We start from the raw sequence: 19159 nt of genomic DNA, 5'->3' as shown, positions 1-19159 counted from the left end.
CAATTCTCAGTTTACTTCTGTTTTTATCAAGAATATTTGTAAACTATTGAGCATAATCTTCATCTGTAACAGAGACTTTATTGAGCATGTCAGCATTAACATTAAATCGACACATTTGATTGGTTAGACCAGGAGTACAACCTGAAGCTCTGGAGCCGCATGCTGCTCCTTCATCCCATTGTGGCTCTTTGGCATTAAACACAAATACTAACGATTTCAATTAATAAAAAGTTTGCAGTTATTTTTTTAGCTAATTAATTTTTGTCATATATTTTTTTAATTTTAACATGTCAGATAACTAAGAAAAATAATAGTAAGATTATTTTATTATTTGAATACAATTAAAGAACATATAGATTTATTTAAAAAATGAATCTACACCAATGTTGTCATGTTTATATTTGATAGTAAAAAGAAGAAAATAGATAAAGTCATAAAAATACAGAATGACATGCTTGATTTGACTCTCTCACTTATTTGACAGGACGGCTTTTATTTTGATAGTCACTTATGTGATGTGGTCAAAAGTAAAAGAAGTTACAAACTGTTTTACAAAAAATATATATTATTTAATTTATTATAATTATTTTAAATGCATGTTTTAAAAATAAATGGCTACATTGATTAAAGCGTATTCTTCTAAACAGTGACTTTGCGGCTCTTTCTCGGTTTTGGTCAGTAAAGAACTGGACCGAATGGTTCTGGATCATGTTTTAGCCTCTTAACTCGAGTGCTAAGGCGGAGACATTTTTCAAAATGAGAGAAATTGATCAGAGTCTCAGTGATTGGATTGGTTGAGTTTGAATTTTCTTGATCACAACATTCTGAAGGGACTGAAGGTTTTCCCTCCAAACCGAAGGACTTCGTACCAGACGCCGGTTTAGCCGGTCTGGGGGGGGGCTTCGTGGACGAGTCTGGCATGGGTAAGGTGGCGGTGCCGTCTGGGTACGCCGGCTTCACCAGAGCCTCCTGTCGGGGGGGTACCGGGGGCCCCTGGGAGCTCGATGTCGAGGATGATTGGATGTACGGCCCCACCGCCGCCACTCTGGAGTTTGCACCGAGCTGGGAGGCCACGCCCTCTGGAGCCACCTAAAGTGGGCAAGAACAGCTTAGTGCAAACAGAAAAGACCTGCTGGATCTTTGTCCTCTTCTGTAAACTCACCGGCTGGTTCTCTTTCTGCTGCAGGGCGGCCTTCTTCTTCCACAGTCGCTGCCGCAGCTCGGCCAGCCGGCGGTCCATGGTGGCCACCTCCAGGTTCCTCTTGTTCAGGCTCTCTCTCTGCTGCTGCAGCCGGACGCTCTGGTCCTGGTTCAGCTTGTTCCTCAGCTGGTGGGAGGACAGACGTGAGAATATCAGCTGTGAGAGACTCACGAACTGTAGTTTGAATAGGAGAAAATGTGGTAAAAATGCTGAACAGTTCAAGTCTTTGACCCTCAAACCAGTAGGAGGCTTCAAAGTCAAGTTGTTCCAACTTTTCAAAAATCTTTCTTAAACGTGGTTTTCTGTTTATGCTCTGAGCATCCTCCAGGACACCTCTGGCTGCTCAAACACAACGGACAGCTTTACCTGGAGCTCTCTATAGAGGCGCTCCAGCTCAGCCGCTGAGGAGGGGTTGGGATGGTGAGGAGGAAGATGAGGATCGGGCCTGTAGCTCCTCAGCGCCTCCAGCTGGTCGCTCAGCTCTTCCACCCTGGCTGCCGCCATCAGCAGCTCCCTCTGCTTCTGGTGGAACAGACCGGTCATCTGCTCGATCTCCTCCACTGGAAGATACAAGAAGAACCGGGAGAACGATGATCGTCTCAGGCTTTCACTTATGATCTACACTTCTTTTTAGTCATTCTGTGGACAACAAAGGAAAAAGTGGTTTAGCAGAGACTAGTACAGTAAGAATGATCATGTCAAACACATGTTAACGATCAACTCCAATAAAGAAAACAATGTTTTTGGGTGTTTTTAACATGTTCTTGTGGCATTTGTTAATGATGGAGGACATCTATAAAGAAAATAAAGCTCATAACTGCAAATCAGAGTATTTATTTATTTATTTATTTACTGAAATTGTTGTGAATCAGGAACAATTGAAAAAATGCTGTTTGAAAAAGATCATATTTGTGACAGGAAATAGCTCCAAGCTCTCAGCAATGGGGAGGGGAAAAGGGGGCGGGGTTGCTTTACAACTCAGAGTAAATTTTGTAATGAACTCCTGCCGCTCTGCAGAAACTACGTCCTAGAAAACGACACTTTATAAAAAAAAAAAAAGAAATGGCTAAAAATAACACCATCATAATGAAAAGAGCACTGGAAACAGTTTGAAAATAGATCAAAAGATGATCAGATCAAGCATCTAGATCAAGGGTCTCAAACTGGCCATTTGTGGCCCCCAAGTCGATATTTTGCAGCCTCAGCCTTAAAATGAATGTTCAATGTCTATAAAGCAACATCTTCTGCATGATGATAGCTTTGGAATTTGCTTTGTGATGTTTCAGCTTCATGCTTAAAAACTTTGCATTAACTATTGTCCTTAGCAACAGTTGCTAGCGTCGTTAGCTCCTGTCCTTTCACAGGACAAGCAGAAGAAATTGCTCAGTAGTACATAGACATAAACAAATGTTCAATAAACTCGTTCAGTAGACATAAACAGTGGACCAAAGATATGGAACGTGGACACAAAAACCTATTTTGGCCCAAATGGAACCCCGTACGCCCCGGCCTCAGCCAGACTCTGCCTTCAGTGACCCCTGATCTAGAGCATTAAAAGTTTTAACCCTCCACCTGCTGACCTAGTTTGCTGTTGCTGAGGCGTTTCTGCTCCACCTGGCCCCTGAGGGCCCGCACCCGCCGCAGTTTGGCCTCCTGGTTGCGAGCGTTCTCTCGGAGCTGCTGCAGTCGTTCCTGCTCAGAAACTTCCTGATGCTGCAGACGCTGATCCTGCAGCTTCAGGTGTCGAAGCTGCTCCTCCTGTACAGAAACGCAGTGAGTCAGCAGCGGCTCTGCTGGTAGAAAACAAACGTTTGCAGAAGCAGCAGCAGCTGCATTCGGTTTAAAATACTCAGGTAGACAACTGAAATGAGTGGGAAGGACAGCATCAGTTTGAATCCGTACCTTTGAGACCAGGAGCTGCTGCTGGGCGTCAATCTGCTGCTGCTGCCGATAGGCCAGGTCCTGCAGCTCCGTTAGGGTGGCGTCCAGACGGGGAGCCGACAGCTGCGTGACACAAACACAGAGTTCACCTCCACGCGACCTCACACCGTCAGAGCTGCATCACTCTTCTGCTGCAAGGTGAAGGAATCGACCACAATGATGGATCTCACTCACCCCATTCTCCAGACTTCTGTCCCCAGAAGGTTTCTTCTTCTTCATTAGATCAGAACCTCTGGATCCATCTGGACACAAACATTCATCTCTGAGAAGATGGCCACAATTTAATGACGAACGGACTCATCTGTGTGGAAGTCAGTGATGGGAGGATGAATCTGAATCCGTTTTTATCCCAGAGAAATCAGCAGATTAAACTCTTCTGGTGGCTTTATCTAAAACCCAAAGATGGAATCAGATCAGAAGATCTCCAGAACATTCATAAACTATGTTGTCTGTAGTCTTCTTTGTTTCTTTTGTTTTCTATCAGCCGTTCAGGAGAATAAAATGATCTCAGGATCCAGACAGGATAAACTGGACTGCTTATCAGCTCAGAAACACACACACACACTGACAGACCGGACAAACGCTCATGCAGCTGCACACTTGATTGCCTTCAGCCGTAAGCTGATTACACTCCGTGATCTACTGTAGTTAAACTCTGCAGCTCAGATCTGCAGCTCGCCGTCAGGATCACATGCAGGACAGGAAGCAGCGAGTACGAAAACACTGTCAACCGAATGAAAACACCAAACAGATTCTGTTATTCTGTTAAAGGGGGGGGGGGATTACTTTAGTCATAGAATCAGACAATTTTAAATACTTCATATTTTCTCTTAATAAACAATAATTGTATTTCACTAACTGATAGCTTTGAGTAACGTAACAATCTGTTCATGACTGAATATCTCATTCACAGTGCATGGAAGACACGGCTGATGTTTAGAGATCAGTTTTAATGTTTTAAAATAGTTCCACAAACGCATCTGTAATCATGTCTCCATGTTTGGGTTCATGAGATCATTCAGAGATTTTCCCAGGAGCTACGTTTGAATGATGGACGCTTTCAGCGGTACTTCTGTCTCACTGTGACCCAGTTTGATGATGTTAATTAAATGAGATTAACTTTAAATTATTGTCTACATAAAAATAAGTAAAATATCCTCAAGTTCTGGACAAGAAAAATCAGCCACTGATCACACCATCAACAGCTCATGTCCCAAAGCGGAGTTCCTGATTGGACCAATACAAATTCTTCACTACAGATATTTGAACTCTGGAATTTTCATTCCTGAAACAGTAACGTGTTTCAGGAATGCTAAAATGGCGAAGCAGGACTTCTGATCTTGTTTGAACATTGAAATGTGTATCTCCTCAACACATTTTTTTAAAGACCCATTCCAATAAAAATCGTCTGTTTTGTGTTTTTAACATGCTCTTGTAGCATTGTTCTTATAATAGAGGATCTATATAAAATAATTTACATTTAAAACTGTGTCTCTGAGTATTTCTTTATCCCAATAACATTGAACCAGAAAACCAGATGCTAGAAAAAGCTCGGAATAATGACGCAGTTACTGAAATGGGCGTGGCCAAAGTCTCCTCTCACCCTGAATTGCAATTCTGGCTCAGAACTGTTGGACTGTATTGATCCAATGTTGCTTGTTGTTATTTTTGCGTCACAAATGTTAGCTTGGGGCTATGAGCTCGTCCGTAAGTGCAAACAGAGCTCTCTGCAACGAGGAGGGGGCGGGGTTGCTCCGAGCTAACAGCCCCGCCCACAAACCAGAAATGTATTTCTAATAAGCTACTGTCACTGTGCCCAAAATATGTCTTAAAAATGACAAAGACTTTTAGATTTTGGTTAAAAACAGCATATTCATAATTAAAAGATTAAAAGAATGATTTTACAATAGAAAAAATATGGATGAGTTGGAATTTAAAGAAATAAAAAGGGATAGAATAGAAGCATTTGAACCTAGTTCTAATAATAATTTTTTTTGTCTTTATTTATAGAATTATTATGGTATTTTTGCAAACAATCAAACACAGTGGTGTAAAAAAACGATTTACTGCTCAAACAAGTTTTCTGAAAAGATTTCTGGCACTGATGTACTAAATCTGTGAGGTTAGAACATTATTTCGTACCCGACTCTCGTCCTGGAGCTCTCTGGTGGCGCAGGACATACCGCACCTCGGCTCTCTGCTGCCCCCATCGCTGCAGCACCTCCAGCATCCGCTCGCCTTCTCCAACAATACGCTCTGGTCAGTTCAAAAACGGAACACTTTCTGTTTTTGTCTCTTAACCACACAGGTTTACTCTCTTTAAATGATCCAGTCTCATCAAGTTCTTATCACCCAAAAACTGAGAGAATGTTCTTAACTTTGCTTCTGTAGGAACTCACCAGAGCCTCTCCACGTCTCAGCCAGGTAGCAGTCAGCCTCACCAGGCTCCTTACACAGCTCCACCACGTCTCTGCACAGGGTCTCCGGCATGACGGGAACCTCGCTGTAGTGTTGGTCGCTGTTGCTCAGGAACACAGTGAGGAACATCTGCACACAGAGACGATGGAGCAGGGAGCTGACGTTACAGGTTCATGCAGGAGGACATTAGAGTCACTGGAAAATGAAAATCTACCCTCTGGATGGAGAGACTCAGTGTGTGCGTAATTCTTCATTTGTAAGTCATACATTTTGTGTAACTTTGTATACTAGCAATTATGTATTCACACATAAAAAAAAAAAAATACAATTTACATGCACAACTTCAAATTACAACAGCTAGAAACGTACTACACATACAAATCTTTAAAAAGTACACACCAATCACCTGATGCACACAAAACTGCATTTATGAATAAATCAGAATTAAAATCTTTTCACATCTTCAAGTTTTGTGTGTAAAGATGCTAGAATGCTGAGTCATCAGAGTTTTCTTATCTGTCAGAGTTACAAAAATCCACTGAGTCTATTTTCTCTCGATACTCGTCAGGCTTTAGCAGGATTTCAAGAAACAGGGAAACAGACTCTGAGATAAAACAAAAACGTGACAGTAATTTAGTAGAATTTTGAACAAAATTGAGCACATTCTGTGATTAAAATCATTTAAGCAGCAGCAGTGTTTGTCAAAAAATGTTTTTTATAGATATTGTCTCAGTTTATTGCAGCATTTATTAATAACAAACTGAAAGTTATTCTCAACATTTCAGTTCAAAGGTTGAGGCTTGACTTCCAGAAATCTTTCTTTTCTCTTTCAGTTAGATCCGCTGCTGTGCCAAGGATCTGTTTTCAGCCAGAAAAATGAACTCCAACCACAGGGGGTCTGATGCCTGAAGCCCTCCCAACCAGAGATGTTCTTTAAAGAGTAGAAGCTCTTCTGAGTGCAAACCTGCTTGAAACATCACTCCTGTTCTCAATGCTTTTATTGGGAAATGGTGGAGTCCAAACTAAAATGATGAGCGCTGACGGTCGTTTTAATTTGTTCACCCTGTGGCAGCATGAACAGAAAGTCAGGAGCTCACAGCAGAAAACTCTATTTGTGGGTAAAATTTAATAACTTAAAGTCGGTAAACATTGTATTAAGAATTAAACAATTTAAATAATTCAAATGGACCCAAATATTTCTCTCTAGACTCTTGTTGTAATAATCAGACTGTATAATCAGTTTTGCTGATTGGATTTGAAACAAAGAATATTGCATATTCATAAACCAGTTAGTGATGGGATTAACTAAAAAAACACCTTTTTTTCCTGTGCTATTTACAATACCAGATATTTGTGGATTTCACTCCCATGATGCACCTGGCCATCTGTTACTCCAGCAGGGTATCTGCTGATAGGCTCAGAGCCAGACATCCTCCCACACACGGCCGTCCTGCATGGAGCAGCACTCAGCATTGTTTAACCTTATTTGTTCAGTGAACTAATTCACTTTGGTCAGAGGTTTAAGATTTGGTGCTGAGCTTCTTCTGAGAAGCTGAAGAAGTCCGATTCTGATCGGATGTGCTGATTTTTTTTCTCTCCATCTTTGCTCTGTTTGTTCCCCCCTGAAGGATGAGGAGTTGTCCTCTCAGACCTTTTTATTTATTTTTTTTATTCCTTTATGAAGGACTGTTTGGCAGAACTGCAGCTAAAATAAAATAAATAGAACCACATTCTTATTTTTCGGTGTATTTTCAAAGTAAATTGTACTGTACACATGTTAGACATTTGCATTTCTGATCATTATCAAGTTAATGTCCAACTGAAATGTGCAAACATGCAAATCGTTTATGGAAATGTATTTGAGACTAAAGGGGAATTCAGTGGTTCAGTCATTGTTTTAAAGTGAAATACCTCAAATGTCCACTAGGGGTTTTTGTTCTGTGAATCGTGGGCAAAGAAACGATCATCTTGTCTTTTATATCAGCGCTTTCTCAGAAACAAAATTAACTGGACCAACAGTTTTTAAACTATTCTTTATGTTTCATGTTTCACTTCATACTTTGTACACATGGGGGTGTGGCCTTTTGACTGACATGCGACGTGACCCATAGATCTCCAATGACCTTAATGAGCGAGTTCTAACCGATCTGTAGGACATGACCATATCCTGCCAAGATATTTAGGACCGCAGGGCTACAAGAGGACCACCCAGACCTTTGGCACACTTAAGTCTTTTAATTACAACTATTTATAGGAAGTCAATAATACTTGAATCTAAACATGAAGGTGTAGTTTTATATATTTGGGCACATCAAAGTGAAAAGTAGCTGTCGTCTTTAAACTTTTCTCTTTGTTCCAACAATAAACTGTATATTATAGAGGTAGACAGATCCTAAAGTCACATAACCCACGTCTTTGAATCACTGACTGTACATGAGAACTGGACTGAGTCACCCCTCCCCCTGGCGTTCCAAACAGAAAGTCCCCTCTGGCTCCTTTAAACCAAATTCAATACATTTCAATTGGGAAATAAACAGCTATTAGTCAGTCCTTTTTATTTTGACAGAACAACCGATCTTAATCTGATACATCCCTTAATGTGTCCTTAATAGTCCTCTTTTTATTCTCAGGATTTTTTTAAAAAAGTTCAAGTTATTCAAGTTATAAACTGACCAATCCAAAAGCCTCAATAAAAGTAGGTGGAGCCTGCTGGACTCCATGTCCAGCGTTCAAAAAGTTTGACAGATTTTGTGTAGCCCACTTTTAAGTGTTGACTTTCAACAAGCTCAGTCCTGATTGGACAGAGCGGTTGCCATAGAAACGTTGACTCTGGCTAACTAACCAATCACTGCTTTCTGTTAACATCTGGCTCCAACAATGGCAGCATCCATATTGTGAAACAATGGTGACTTATTGACATAATTCAGTTGGAGCAGGAAGTGAAGCATTTCCTGTGGATGACATCACCCCCACTTGGTGCAGTTCTCATATACAGTCAATGGTTTGAATTGGGACAGTTTGAATTAGTTTCCTTTTTTTAGCCTGATGAGTCATCAAACCCATAACTTCCTAAAAATGGGCAAAAACTCTCCAAGCAGACACCCAGTTTGGTTGTAGAGTGGACTATTTGACAGAAACGTCATTAAAATGTTAAAAGGTTTAAAGAAATGGAAACAAGAATCTCATAAAGTTAATTAAAATTCACTACAGCGTACTCGTCTTAGAAATTAAACCCAACTGTGAAAAGAAACATGATTCGGATCCAGAGTTTGAGGGCATATATTGTTTTTGTGAAGTTAACCTGCTTAACTTTGAATTGAATGGTGACTAACTAGCATGTGTAGCAATCAGTTCAGTGGTTACTCAATGAACTGATCTGGTTTGAATCACTTTTGTTTTCAAATCTTTTTGTTTTCAAAGCTCCAAGGAGGAAGTCACAGTCTCCCACTCAGTTCAATCTTTGAAGGTAGCATCTTTCATTTCAAACGTTTCTTCCTTTTGGGAAACTGAATTCAACAGATACACGAGATTTAACAGAACTACCGGTAAATGAGAGAAAATCTCTAAATACTGGGCTACTGTAAATGACTGCTGAAACGTCTATAACAGATCAGACGAGTGAAGGTGAATTACAGGGTCTGAATCTGTGCAGAGCGACCACAGAGATGTATTCAACCAAACCAATACCTGGTGTCATGTAAGAAGCTAAAGGTTCAAGAACCCACTTTAAAACAACAAATTCATTCAAAATCCACACTAAAGACAGACTAAACATTGACTTTATTCCTCCTGTTACGTCCAGTGAAGACTGACAGACCTCGAGCTGCTCCACCCCTGCGTCCAACACGTCCAGCAGGTCTGAGAGCGCGCTGACAAACAGCTGATGCGGTTCCACTGCGGTTTATTCCACGTGAAGGTAGCGGTGAAAGAGTGAATGTGACAGAGTGACAGCCTGTCAGGCTCTAAATAGAATCCAGACAAACAGCTTAGAAGGCCACATAAAATCTCCATACTGGCAGTTTTCACAGATCCATGAGGTCACAGATGAGGATGCTGCAGCTTAAACAGACTGTCTTTTTTAAGTCCTAATTACTCTGGGAGTTTGTTTGCATTATTTTTTATTTCCTCAGTTTGTCAGCTCTTTCTGAGATCAGCAAAACTAAAAGGTTAGCAGACTGCCACCGCGGACTCGGAGCTCTTAAGGAGATGCTTCTATAATGGCAACATCCAGCCCATTAGATTTCAAGCGGCGTCTCAAGGGGGATTATTTATGCTACTGTCAGCAGCACACGTCGCAGTCAACAGAAAAGTCCAACACCTTCTCCAAGCCTTTATTTTCAAAACATCCAACAGAGGCTGCAAACGAGCGGTGAAAGTCGGCGACAGAGATAAATGAGGCTCTGGGAGACGCAGCCAGCCTCCAGCAGGCGAGCTGTCCCACATACGGAGAAGTGGAGCATCTTCCTTTGGGTTCATGGAGGAGAAGTGGGTCACCTCTGTCAGCTACCACACCAAGGTCACGCAGGAAATGGATCAGCCAATCAGGTGGGGAGGTGAGGCTCTGTGTCCCCGTACAGGGAGGGGAGCGGCTTCCCTGAATGAGTGCAGTCTGAAACACTCAGAAGTGTCTTAGATGTTCACATGTGTGGAAGAAGACCTGCTGGAGTTCAAGTGATCGTCAAAGGAGAGGAATCTAACCTCTATATTCCTCACTTTATATAATATTATATAAAAAATAATCTATGTTTTTTTTTTTCTTTTTTCATTCAAGGTGATGCTAAATTAAGTTGAGTCCTGGATTAAATGGTATATTGGGAATAAACGTGGAGACATTGTTGGCACAAAAACACTGATGCTTCCATTAGTGCTGCCACAAACGGTTATTTTAATAGTCGACTAATCACCGATTGTTTTTTTTCCAATTAGTCGACTAATCGGGTCATGCACAAGGCCGCTGAAGATGCTAGTGCTGATAGCTGAAGATGCTGAAGTTGATAGCTTAAAACTTTGAAGCTGATAGCCAGCTAAAATATTAGTTAAATGCCATATTAGCCTATAAAATTGTAAAAAGCCTAAGTTAGCCAAAACAGCTAGCATGTAGCTGGAATATTAGCTAAACTCCAAATTAGCCTAAAAACAAAAAAAGCCTAAGTTAGCCAAAATAGCTAGCATGTAGCTGAAATATCAGCTAAACTCCAAGATAGTCTAAAAAAATCTTCATAAATCCCAAAACAGCATTAATAGCACAATAGCAGAATGCCATTATAACTTTTAATTTTACTACACTCTGACTCCAAAAAATATAAAATAACGACTAATCGACTATTTTAATAGTCGAATAGTCGTTGATTAGTCGACTAATCGTGGCAGCCCTAGCTTTCATGTTTATGTAAAAGTTAATGTAAGAGGAATTGATGTTATTATTATTTTAAATCAGCTTCACTTAGAATCAAAGTCTTAGTTAGTAACAGGGTGTTTGGATTGTCTGATTCGTATTAGGGAAACCACAGAAGAGTGGCTGCATCTTAAGTGGGGTTGTGTATTGTAAGAGTCTAGTGATACTATATGTATCGCGATATGTCTCACGATACGATACATATCACACGACTGTACCAGAACTTTTATTTTTTTTTACAATTTTCTTTAAAGAATTTGACATAGAAAAACCTCAACCTGAATATTAACACACCTTTTATGCTAATAAAATGGAAATAATTAATTGTATTATCACAACTTTAAGCAGAGCAGCTGTTCTCATGTTGACTAAAAGTTGCTTTTTCCAAGCAAATTTATAGTGCTTTTCTTTTGGTAAATTAAGAAATATTTGTTCTTTAAGGGAACAGTCAACATTGTCTGGAGGTGGGGGGGCTCTTTGTAATTTGTGGGTCACAAAAGGTTCTAACATTTGACAGGAGGGCCGGACCAGGAGCAGATGTCTTGGTAATCCATGTCATAGGAAAAGGAATCAACATGAAATCTGGACAAAAACATGCTTTCATTTGGATTGAAAGTAAACAAATGTATATTTTAAAACAGAGAATTGTTGAGTTTTTATTTCAAAACTGTGACTTTTGTTCTCATTTTATTGTCAATTGATGTTGATGTCCTGAGGCAAAAATCCAAAATGATGTGTTCGTCTGATAGTTAAATGATCGGAAAAATGAATATCCAACTCGAAAAACAGATTTGAACATCAGAAAAACAACAAATCTTCCAAACTACATGAATGCAGAACTAACCTTCTGAACCAAAACAAAAGTCAACGTTTTTGTAGTGCAGGGAAAAAAGACAATAAGGTTTATCAGTATAATTGAATCAAGTTTGGTGGACAAAATGTAATAGTTTAACAACTGTGCATGAACATTTTCTCTGTATGGGCTCAAAGTGCGCTCTATGACCTCGATATTTTGTGCAGGTTTGCCCATTTTTCGCCTACAGACAGAAAACTGTGAGGCCAGATGTGACAAAGTTTAAGGAAGTACTGATGAAAAAGTTATGCTAACCTAGTATCATGTAACCAAATCAGGGCTTTGTTACAGATGTTTTTTCATGGATCACATGACAGATAAATATTTTTATGAATTTTTCAATGATAATAAAATAGAAAACAGAGCTTTGGTTAACATTTTAACTCCAGTTCATTTCAGAACATCGTCAGTTTTTGTTTTTATCATTAAAATAAAAAAAATAAATGAATGAGCACATTGTGTTTTCACCATTGAAACTCAAAAAGTGCAAAAATATGTGTGGAATTATACGCAAAGACTAAAAAAATAAGTATTTTGTTGTTTTTGTCATACTAGCTCCAAACACAAACTGAGGCCCAGAGAGATTTCAGTTCAGCAGGAAAAACAAAAAAAAATGTCACACCTTTATTTTCATCTTCCGGGCCGAGTGTTGGTGTAGTGGTTAGCACTCGCCTCAAAGCGAGAAGATGGGATCATTTTTGGTGATAGTAAACTACTAATGTAGCTGGAGCTGTCCTGGGCCAGTCTGACAGAGGCGTGGCTGCCAGGACGCCCCTATAACACCAGTGGAGCCACACTGGAGGCAAGGAGGCCTAAGTGCCTTGCCCAAGGACACAACGGCAGTTGACTGGAGGGAGTGGGGATCAAACCGCCAATACTTTGATCATGAGCTGACCTGCTCGACCACCTGAGCCACCGCCGCCCTGTGTGTGTGTGTGGTCCTGCAACAGAATGGCAAACTGCTCAAACTGTACATCACCTTCGGCCGAGTGTGGCTGGGATAGGCTCCAGCAACCCAGTGACCCCTAAAGGGATACAGCGGGTTTAGAAGATGGATGGAGGAATTTTCATCTTGAAATATTCCAACTAATGGGAGCAAACGTTCCCAAAATAGGCAACGGCATAAAAAGGTCTCGTCCTGTAAGTCATCTATTATTTATTGATAAACACCTTCATATTTTCTCTTCATTGTGTTTACTTTTTAGATTCATATGCTGTATTTTTACTGTAAGCAAATCATTTTCATTCAGGTTTACATCCGCTGGGATAATCCAAGCACCTGAGGGTTCAGGTCTCGTCCCTGTCAGCCGGTCAGCAGGCCAACACCTCGTCAGTCGAGAGATTGAAGCTCCTAATCCAGACAGGAATTAGCATAAAGCACTCAAAAATCTGTCATTTAGGCAGGTTTGGGATTTTATTTCAGCATTTTTTCCATTTAAACTAGAATTCTTTTATGGATTTTCCAGAGGATTTTATCTCTTTAAGTCAGACTGTTTCTTATTCAACAATAAAAGAAGAGTTGTTATTCTAGATGACTCAGGAAGCAGAACAGTTCTTATGGACGCGGCGTGCAGTGAGGACGTGGTGGTGCAGAACTGACTGTAAACACTTCTCCGCACTAAATGGTTTCTGTTTTCATTGGCTGCTCGACTCTGTTTCATTTCTGCTTGGGGAAACGTGGTGGCAGCTGGCACGCTGCAGGTCACATCCCAAACGTTTTGTAGGCAGCGTGGACGACTGGAGCCATATGGCCCAGAGCATCACGTGACACGCCCCTATTGGATTAGCCACACACACATGCACACAGATCAACTCGCAGCTCTAAAGCCTGTCTGCTGGTCAAAATAACTACCGCAAAGCTTCACACAAACACGGCTCCTGAGAGCAATTCTCTGATTCGGTTACTTTAGATTTCTCCTTAAACCTCCAGCTTCGTTACAGACAGGTAGTTGGAAGTCTCTGCTTGGATCAGTGATTTCATCAAAGTCTGGCTTGTTAGAGGGAAGTGCTGCTGCCTCGTCTGTCCGTCTACAATGAGTTATGTCCAAAGCTGCCAGACTAATCCCTCAAACCCAGCCGCCTGCGTGTTGAACTACAGTCTCATTTTCAGGTACAAGTGTTTTTCCTTTATCTGGGTCCTAGAAAGAGGAATTCACAACTTTAATAAAAGATTCACATCTATTATATGCACACATTTGTTTTATTCTCCCTATATGACTATCAAATCATACCATAGCTATCCAATTTTATAGTTTTTTTTATGATCTGAACATATTCGAAATTATTGTGAAGTAGGGCTGCCACGATTAAATGACTAATCGACTATTAAATTAGTCGTCGACTATTAAAATAGTCGACGACTAATTTAATAGTCGATAAGTCGTTACTTTATATTATATGGAGTCTGAGTGTAGTAAAGGTGAAAGTTGTAGCTTTTTGGACTATTTTGGCATTTATGAAAATTTTTTTAGGTTATTTTGGAGTTAAGCTAATATTTCAGCTACATGCTAGTTGTTTTGGCTAATTTAGGATTTTTTTGTTGTTGTTGTTTTTTAGGCTAATTTGGCATTTAACAAATATTTTAGCTGGCTATCAGCTTCAACGTTTTCAGTTATCGGTTTCACCATCTTCAGCGATCAGCACTAGCATCTTCAGCATCTTCAGATATATAGCATTACCTCCAATAATGCTATATATCTAGTTTTTGGTTAGTTTAAAGCTAATGATGGTTAAAATCTTTGCTTTACATCCAGTTTACCCATGACTCGTTTAGTTGACTAATCATAAAAAATAATGGGTAATTAGCCAACTACTAAAAATGCTCATTTGTGGCAGCACTATTGTGAAGCTTAAATGACGATTAACCTCACTTCCAGGTATGCTGGTTACATCACTCTATGCACCATTATCAATTAGACCTTCACTTTAAACCGCTACATAGTCCACCTTCTTCTTAGCCAATCACAATCATATTTTGCCTTTTATTTCATGAATGATTCTCTCTCTCTGAATTCAGTTTGCTGTCCTGTAGTGATGCATCGTCATGGTCTGGCCTCTAACCACCATCAGCATTAGACCAAATCCAGTCCTCGACGGCCGGTCTCTTGCTGATTTTCCAGAGATCCTGCCTTATCTGCTGCTGATTACCTGGATCAGGTGTGTTTGGCCGATAAGAAGCTTCAATAGCAGGTTGGTTGGAAAACATGTAGGACACCAACTCTCGAGGACTGACTTTGGACACCCCTGATCTAGACTCTGAGGTTCACACATCTATGGTCTTTGGCAAAACCCTTCACACTACTGCCTATGGACATGCAAGGGGTCCGGGGCTCCCTGTGCCGGTCCCCAGTCCAGATCAAATACAGAGTTGTGTCAGGAAGGGCATCTGGCGTAAAGCTCTGCCAAACCAGTGTGGCAGCCCCTGTGCAAATATACCAAAAGGCAAACATTAAAAATATAGATAACAAGCCAATAAAACAAAAAGATTGTTAAAACTCCAATCAGTATCAAGGATAATTGGCGTAGTGAAAAACTTTTTGCCCGTGTTCTGAGTTTCTGTCTGTTTAGGTTTGGCAATCCCAAGTGTTTCAGGTCATCACACATATTTAAATAATACACAAACACAACACGTATAAAGACAAATGCTTCAATTAAAAAGAAAGTGTTGTTGGATTTAATCTCAGCATCATCATAACCCTGGGAGTAAAACGAGGTTGGGCCACATTTAGCAACAACTCCAATCTACTGCTAATGACAGTGAATCTTTTACAGCACTCTGGAGAAATTTTAGAGCAATCATTTCAAAAATCCCAAATCCAAATTTACAATTTTAAAATCCAGTGCCCTGGACATTTCCCAGAAGTCCCAGTGTGCATCGATGCTCACTAGATTAGCAAATATGGACCACAATGCATTGCATTTGAATGATTTGTCTTTTGAAAAAGAAAAAAAAAACATTTGTGACAACAAAGCAGGTCATTAAAAAAACGGTTAGTCCCTCATCACCTGAGAAATACTAAAATATCAGCCTTTTCTTGCGACCTTGAGCTGTGCCTGCATGTGCGAGCGTACATGTGTTTTTGTGGTCACTGTGGCAACAGTTACCAAGCAGCACGGCGAGCTCCACTGAGCCCGTGCAGAGCGTGCTGACGATGTGGTGCAGTGATCATGGCGTGCTGCCTTCTGACGCATGGAAAGAAATAAAAAGTGTATCATGTTTTACACTCCCAAAAGCAAAAAAGACGTTTTTTTTTTGTTTTTTTTTTAAGATCAGCAGTTTATCTGTTAGTAAAACGGTTCCACTATTCAAGCTTCCTCCTAGCACACACACCACACAAATACAAAGTACTCTTTGAGAGACACCATACAAGGTTTTAAATGGTGATGACAGAAAAGGAAGTTTAGGTCACTAATTCCTCTAAAATGATTCTCTACTTCCTTAAAGTGATTTCATCAAGTTCCACTTTTTAATGTGCAAATGTAGAAAAGGTAAACAGGTTTTGGTTCAATCTATTCAAACCTATTTCAGAATTTAAATATTCAAAAGACTGAAACTTAAGTGCCCAAAGTACACCCCAAGACTTATGTATCGTTATAATTACAGCTAAATATCCCACAGTTAGAAAAAGGAAACAACAATATCATGATTTTACCTTCCTTTTAAAGTTGAAAGAGGAATTGGCGATTTTCTATAAACTTGATATACGTTGATGAACTAAAGAGTTTGTTGCACGTTTGTCACAATCAATCAAAAGCGTTCCCAGTGCTCTTTTAATTACGTTTTTAGACAAACCCAAACTGGTGTCGTTTTCTAGGACATAGTTTCTGTAGAGCGGCAGGAATTCACTAGAAACTCGCCACTGAGTTGTAGATGGGACTGTTGGTGTGGAAGTAAGCCTCCACTGATATCCCATCATCCTGTTGTTTATACTCTCCCCCATTAGAGCCTCTCTAAACCCAAAGCTAACATTAGCAGTGCAACAAAAATGGCGAACAATACCTGAGCTATCCAGCTGTACATTTCTGAGCCAGACGTCAGCTCAGACGAGGAAATCAAAGACGTTAATCATCATAATGATGAGATTATATAAGTTTGCTTCCTTTCACTCCCTTTCAAGCGATCTACTTGTGATTTATTATGTGATATGTTATGTATTATTACCTGATAGCTTAAAATAAACCATTTCATTCATTCATTCATTCAATAGAGGGGTACGTCTGTGATTTGTCTGCATTTTGGATTCAAGATGTCCGACGCAGAGCAGAAGACAGCAATATGTAAATTATGCTAGGAGAATATTCCCGCACCGATGCTAACACAACAAACCTTCTATCACTCAAGGAAAGTCCACAAAAATTCATTTATGAGATTACAAAAATAAGACATAATCCAATCTGAGGAGTAGGGCTGAAACACGTATCTGAGTACTCAGACTCTCGTAATCTGATCACGAAAATTTGAGTATGATTATTCACGATGTCCAAATCACTGAGTCGTGACCTTCATAAATATAGTAGAATGTAGTAAAACATCTATTGCTGTAAAATACAGAGTAAGATTGGATTTTAATTTATGGACTAAAACAAAGCTGAATGTGCGGCGCTACTGTCACCGGATGTAAACAAATCTTCAAAATAAAGTGTCGGGGAAGCTTCCTGTTTTAAAAATAAAACTAGCGAGTGTTTTTTTTTCGTTCAGCTTCAGCTTTAGCTTTAAAAAATGTTTGTTTATAAACATTTTGCGACTGTTCAGTTTTTCTGTAACTTAAAATAGTCGGAAAAGTAAGCTAGGATATTTTTTTAGAGAATAACTGAAAATATACTTTATTGTCATATACCGTGATATTTATTGTTGTTATGATATTAAATAATTTATACTGTGATATATATTTTTTTCCATATCGCCCAGCACTAATCTGAGGTTCGATTAGCGAAAAGGTGAACGAGAAAATCCATTTGTTTCTGAGATTCAGTGTTAGTATTCATTGCTATGTAAGTAATTTTTTTTTCTTTTTTGTATATAATTTTATTTGGGTGAAAAGTGTGAAGGTCAAAGTTTTTCATGCTCTCTTAGAAAATGGTGATATATTCTCTGGATATATTTCATATAGTAATATGTATTTTATCGCCAGATGTTTGCCAGTATGCATCCCTATAAGATAATTTCTGTCTTTCTGGCATGTTTTTACTTTATATATTGTATATTACCGATACATTACATAACATAAAAACATTGCCTTCTGCTACTGTGAATCACTGGACTCACTTTGTAATTTTTTTTTCTTTTTTTAATCAATTTTTATACCCAGAATTGGAGTCGATCAGAGATTATTGCAGCTGTCTGTGCTCTAATGTCAAAATAACAAATGCATTTTTTGTTTAATCCCAGAGTTTATTATTTATGTTTATGTCTATAATATGAGATTGTTTTAAATGTCAGCCATAAACTTCCTCTTCCTGTGAAGCTGCTCTTATTTTAGTTTAGTTTGGACTCTAAAGAAATTAAAATTGTTTTATGCTGGTTTATTACGCCTATAAAGTGTGACAGTGACTTTATCAAAGTAACCGTCACACACCTGAGTGTGAAATTTGGCTCCTTATCTCCAGCTTTAGGGAGGACTTTAACAACCCATTGTTCTCACTTATTGTGGTTTTTGTGTTTGTGTGTGTTTGCATTAACTCAAATGTCATAATTGTGTTATGTTTGTAGTAATGGTCCCTGTTTCCTGCTCCAAAAGTCATATTTTCAGAAAATAAAATGTTAAAAAGTGTGTTTTGATTAGAGTATTTCAGTGAAATATGCCTGTTTTCTCTCCATCCGTCAGACAGATCAGATAATTCTCTGGTAAAATCTCAACCCCAGATCAGATCAGCATCATTATGAAGATTCAAACCTGTGGAGATCCTCCAGCCTGCAGGTGATCGTGGATCTCCTGGAGCTCCACAGTTTCAAACCCATGAAGTGTTGTCCCACTCACCGGCATCATGTTGCCTCCGCTCTGTCGCATCCAGACTGCAGCTAAAGTCATCAACACCTCCTCCTTCAGCGGTCCACCTCAGAGCCTTCGGAGGTTTTTCCCCCTTAGATTTCACCTCCTGACCGACCTGTTGCAGATCCAGCCGGCGGGCCTTCGCCGCTCCGCTGTCCGGCGCTGGAGGGGAGGAAAAACCCGCGGAGCGACCCGGGCGGAGGCTCCGAGTGAAGCCGAGACACTGAACTGATGATTCTTTGGGTAAACAGAGCAGAGAGACAAAGCGGGAGCTGCTCCCCGCTGAGCTGTAATCCCGCACAGCATCCGCGAGCGGGTTGAGCGCGTGCCCGGACCGTTACAAGATCCCGCTCGTGAGAGGT

General features: G+C 39.9%; 1 protein-coding gene across 2 annotated transcripts in view; it reads right to left on the bottom strand.

Moving 5' to 3' along the window:
* Positions 1-19159, bottom strand: part of LOC112157097 (apoptosis-stimulating of p53 protein 2) — a 25750-nt gene extending 6591 nt beyond the window's left edge. Inside the window, exons 1-9 of one of the 2 annotated variants that reach the window (XM_036214035.1) lie at positions 18786-19159; positions 5542-5717; positions 5285-5398; positions 3317-3384; positions 3104-3205; positions 2782-2959; positions 1568-1761; positions 1163-1327; positions 870-1089 (exon numbers count right to left, since the gene is read on the bottom strand). In XM_036214035.1, coding sequence (XP_036069928.1) covers positions 870-1089; positions 1163-1327; positions 1568-1761; positions 2782-2959; positions 3104-3205; positions 3317-3384; positions 5285-5398; positions 5542-5689 — 1189 coding nt within the window. In that variant the 5' untranslated portion in view covers positions 5690-5717; positions 18786-19159. The remainder of the gene's footprint in view (positions 1-869; positions 1090-1162; positions 1328-1567; positions 1762-2781; positions 2960-3103; positions 3206-3316; positions 3385-5284; positions 5399-5541; positions 5718-18785) is intronic. The other variant, XM_024289635.2, reaches the window with a different exon arrangement.

Source organism: Oryzias melastigma, linkage group LG1 (genome assembly GCF_002922805.2).
Source record: "Oryzias melastigma strain HK-1 linkage group LG1, ASM292280v2, whole genome shotgun sequence".
Lineage (NCBI taxonomy): Eukaryota > Metazoa > Chordata > Actinopteri > Beloniformes > Adrianichthyidae > Oryzias > Oryzias melastigma.
This window is presented reverse-complemented; position numbering and strand designations above follow the sequence as displayed.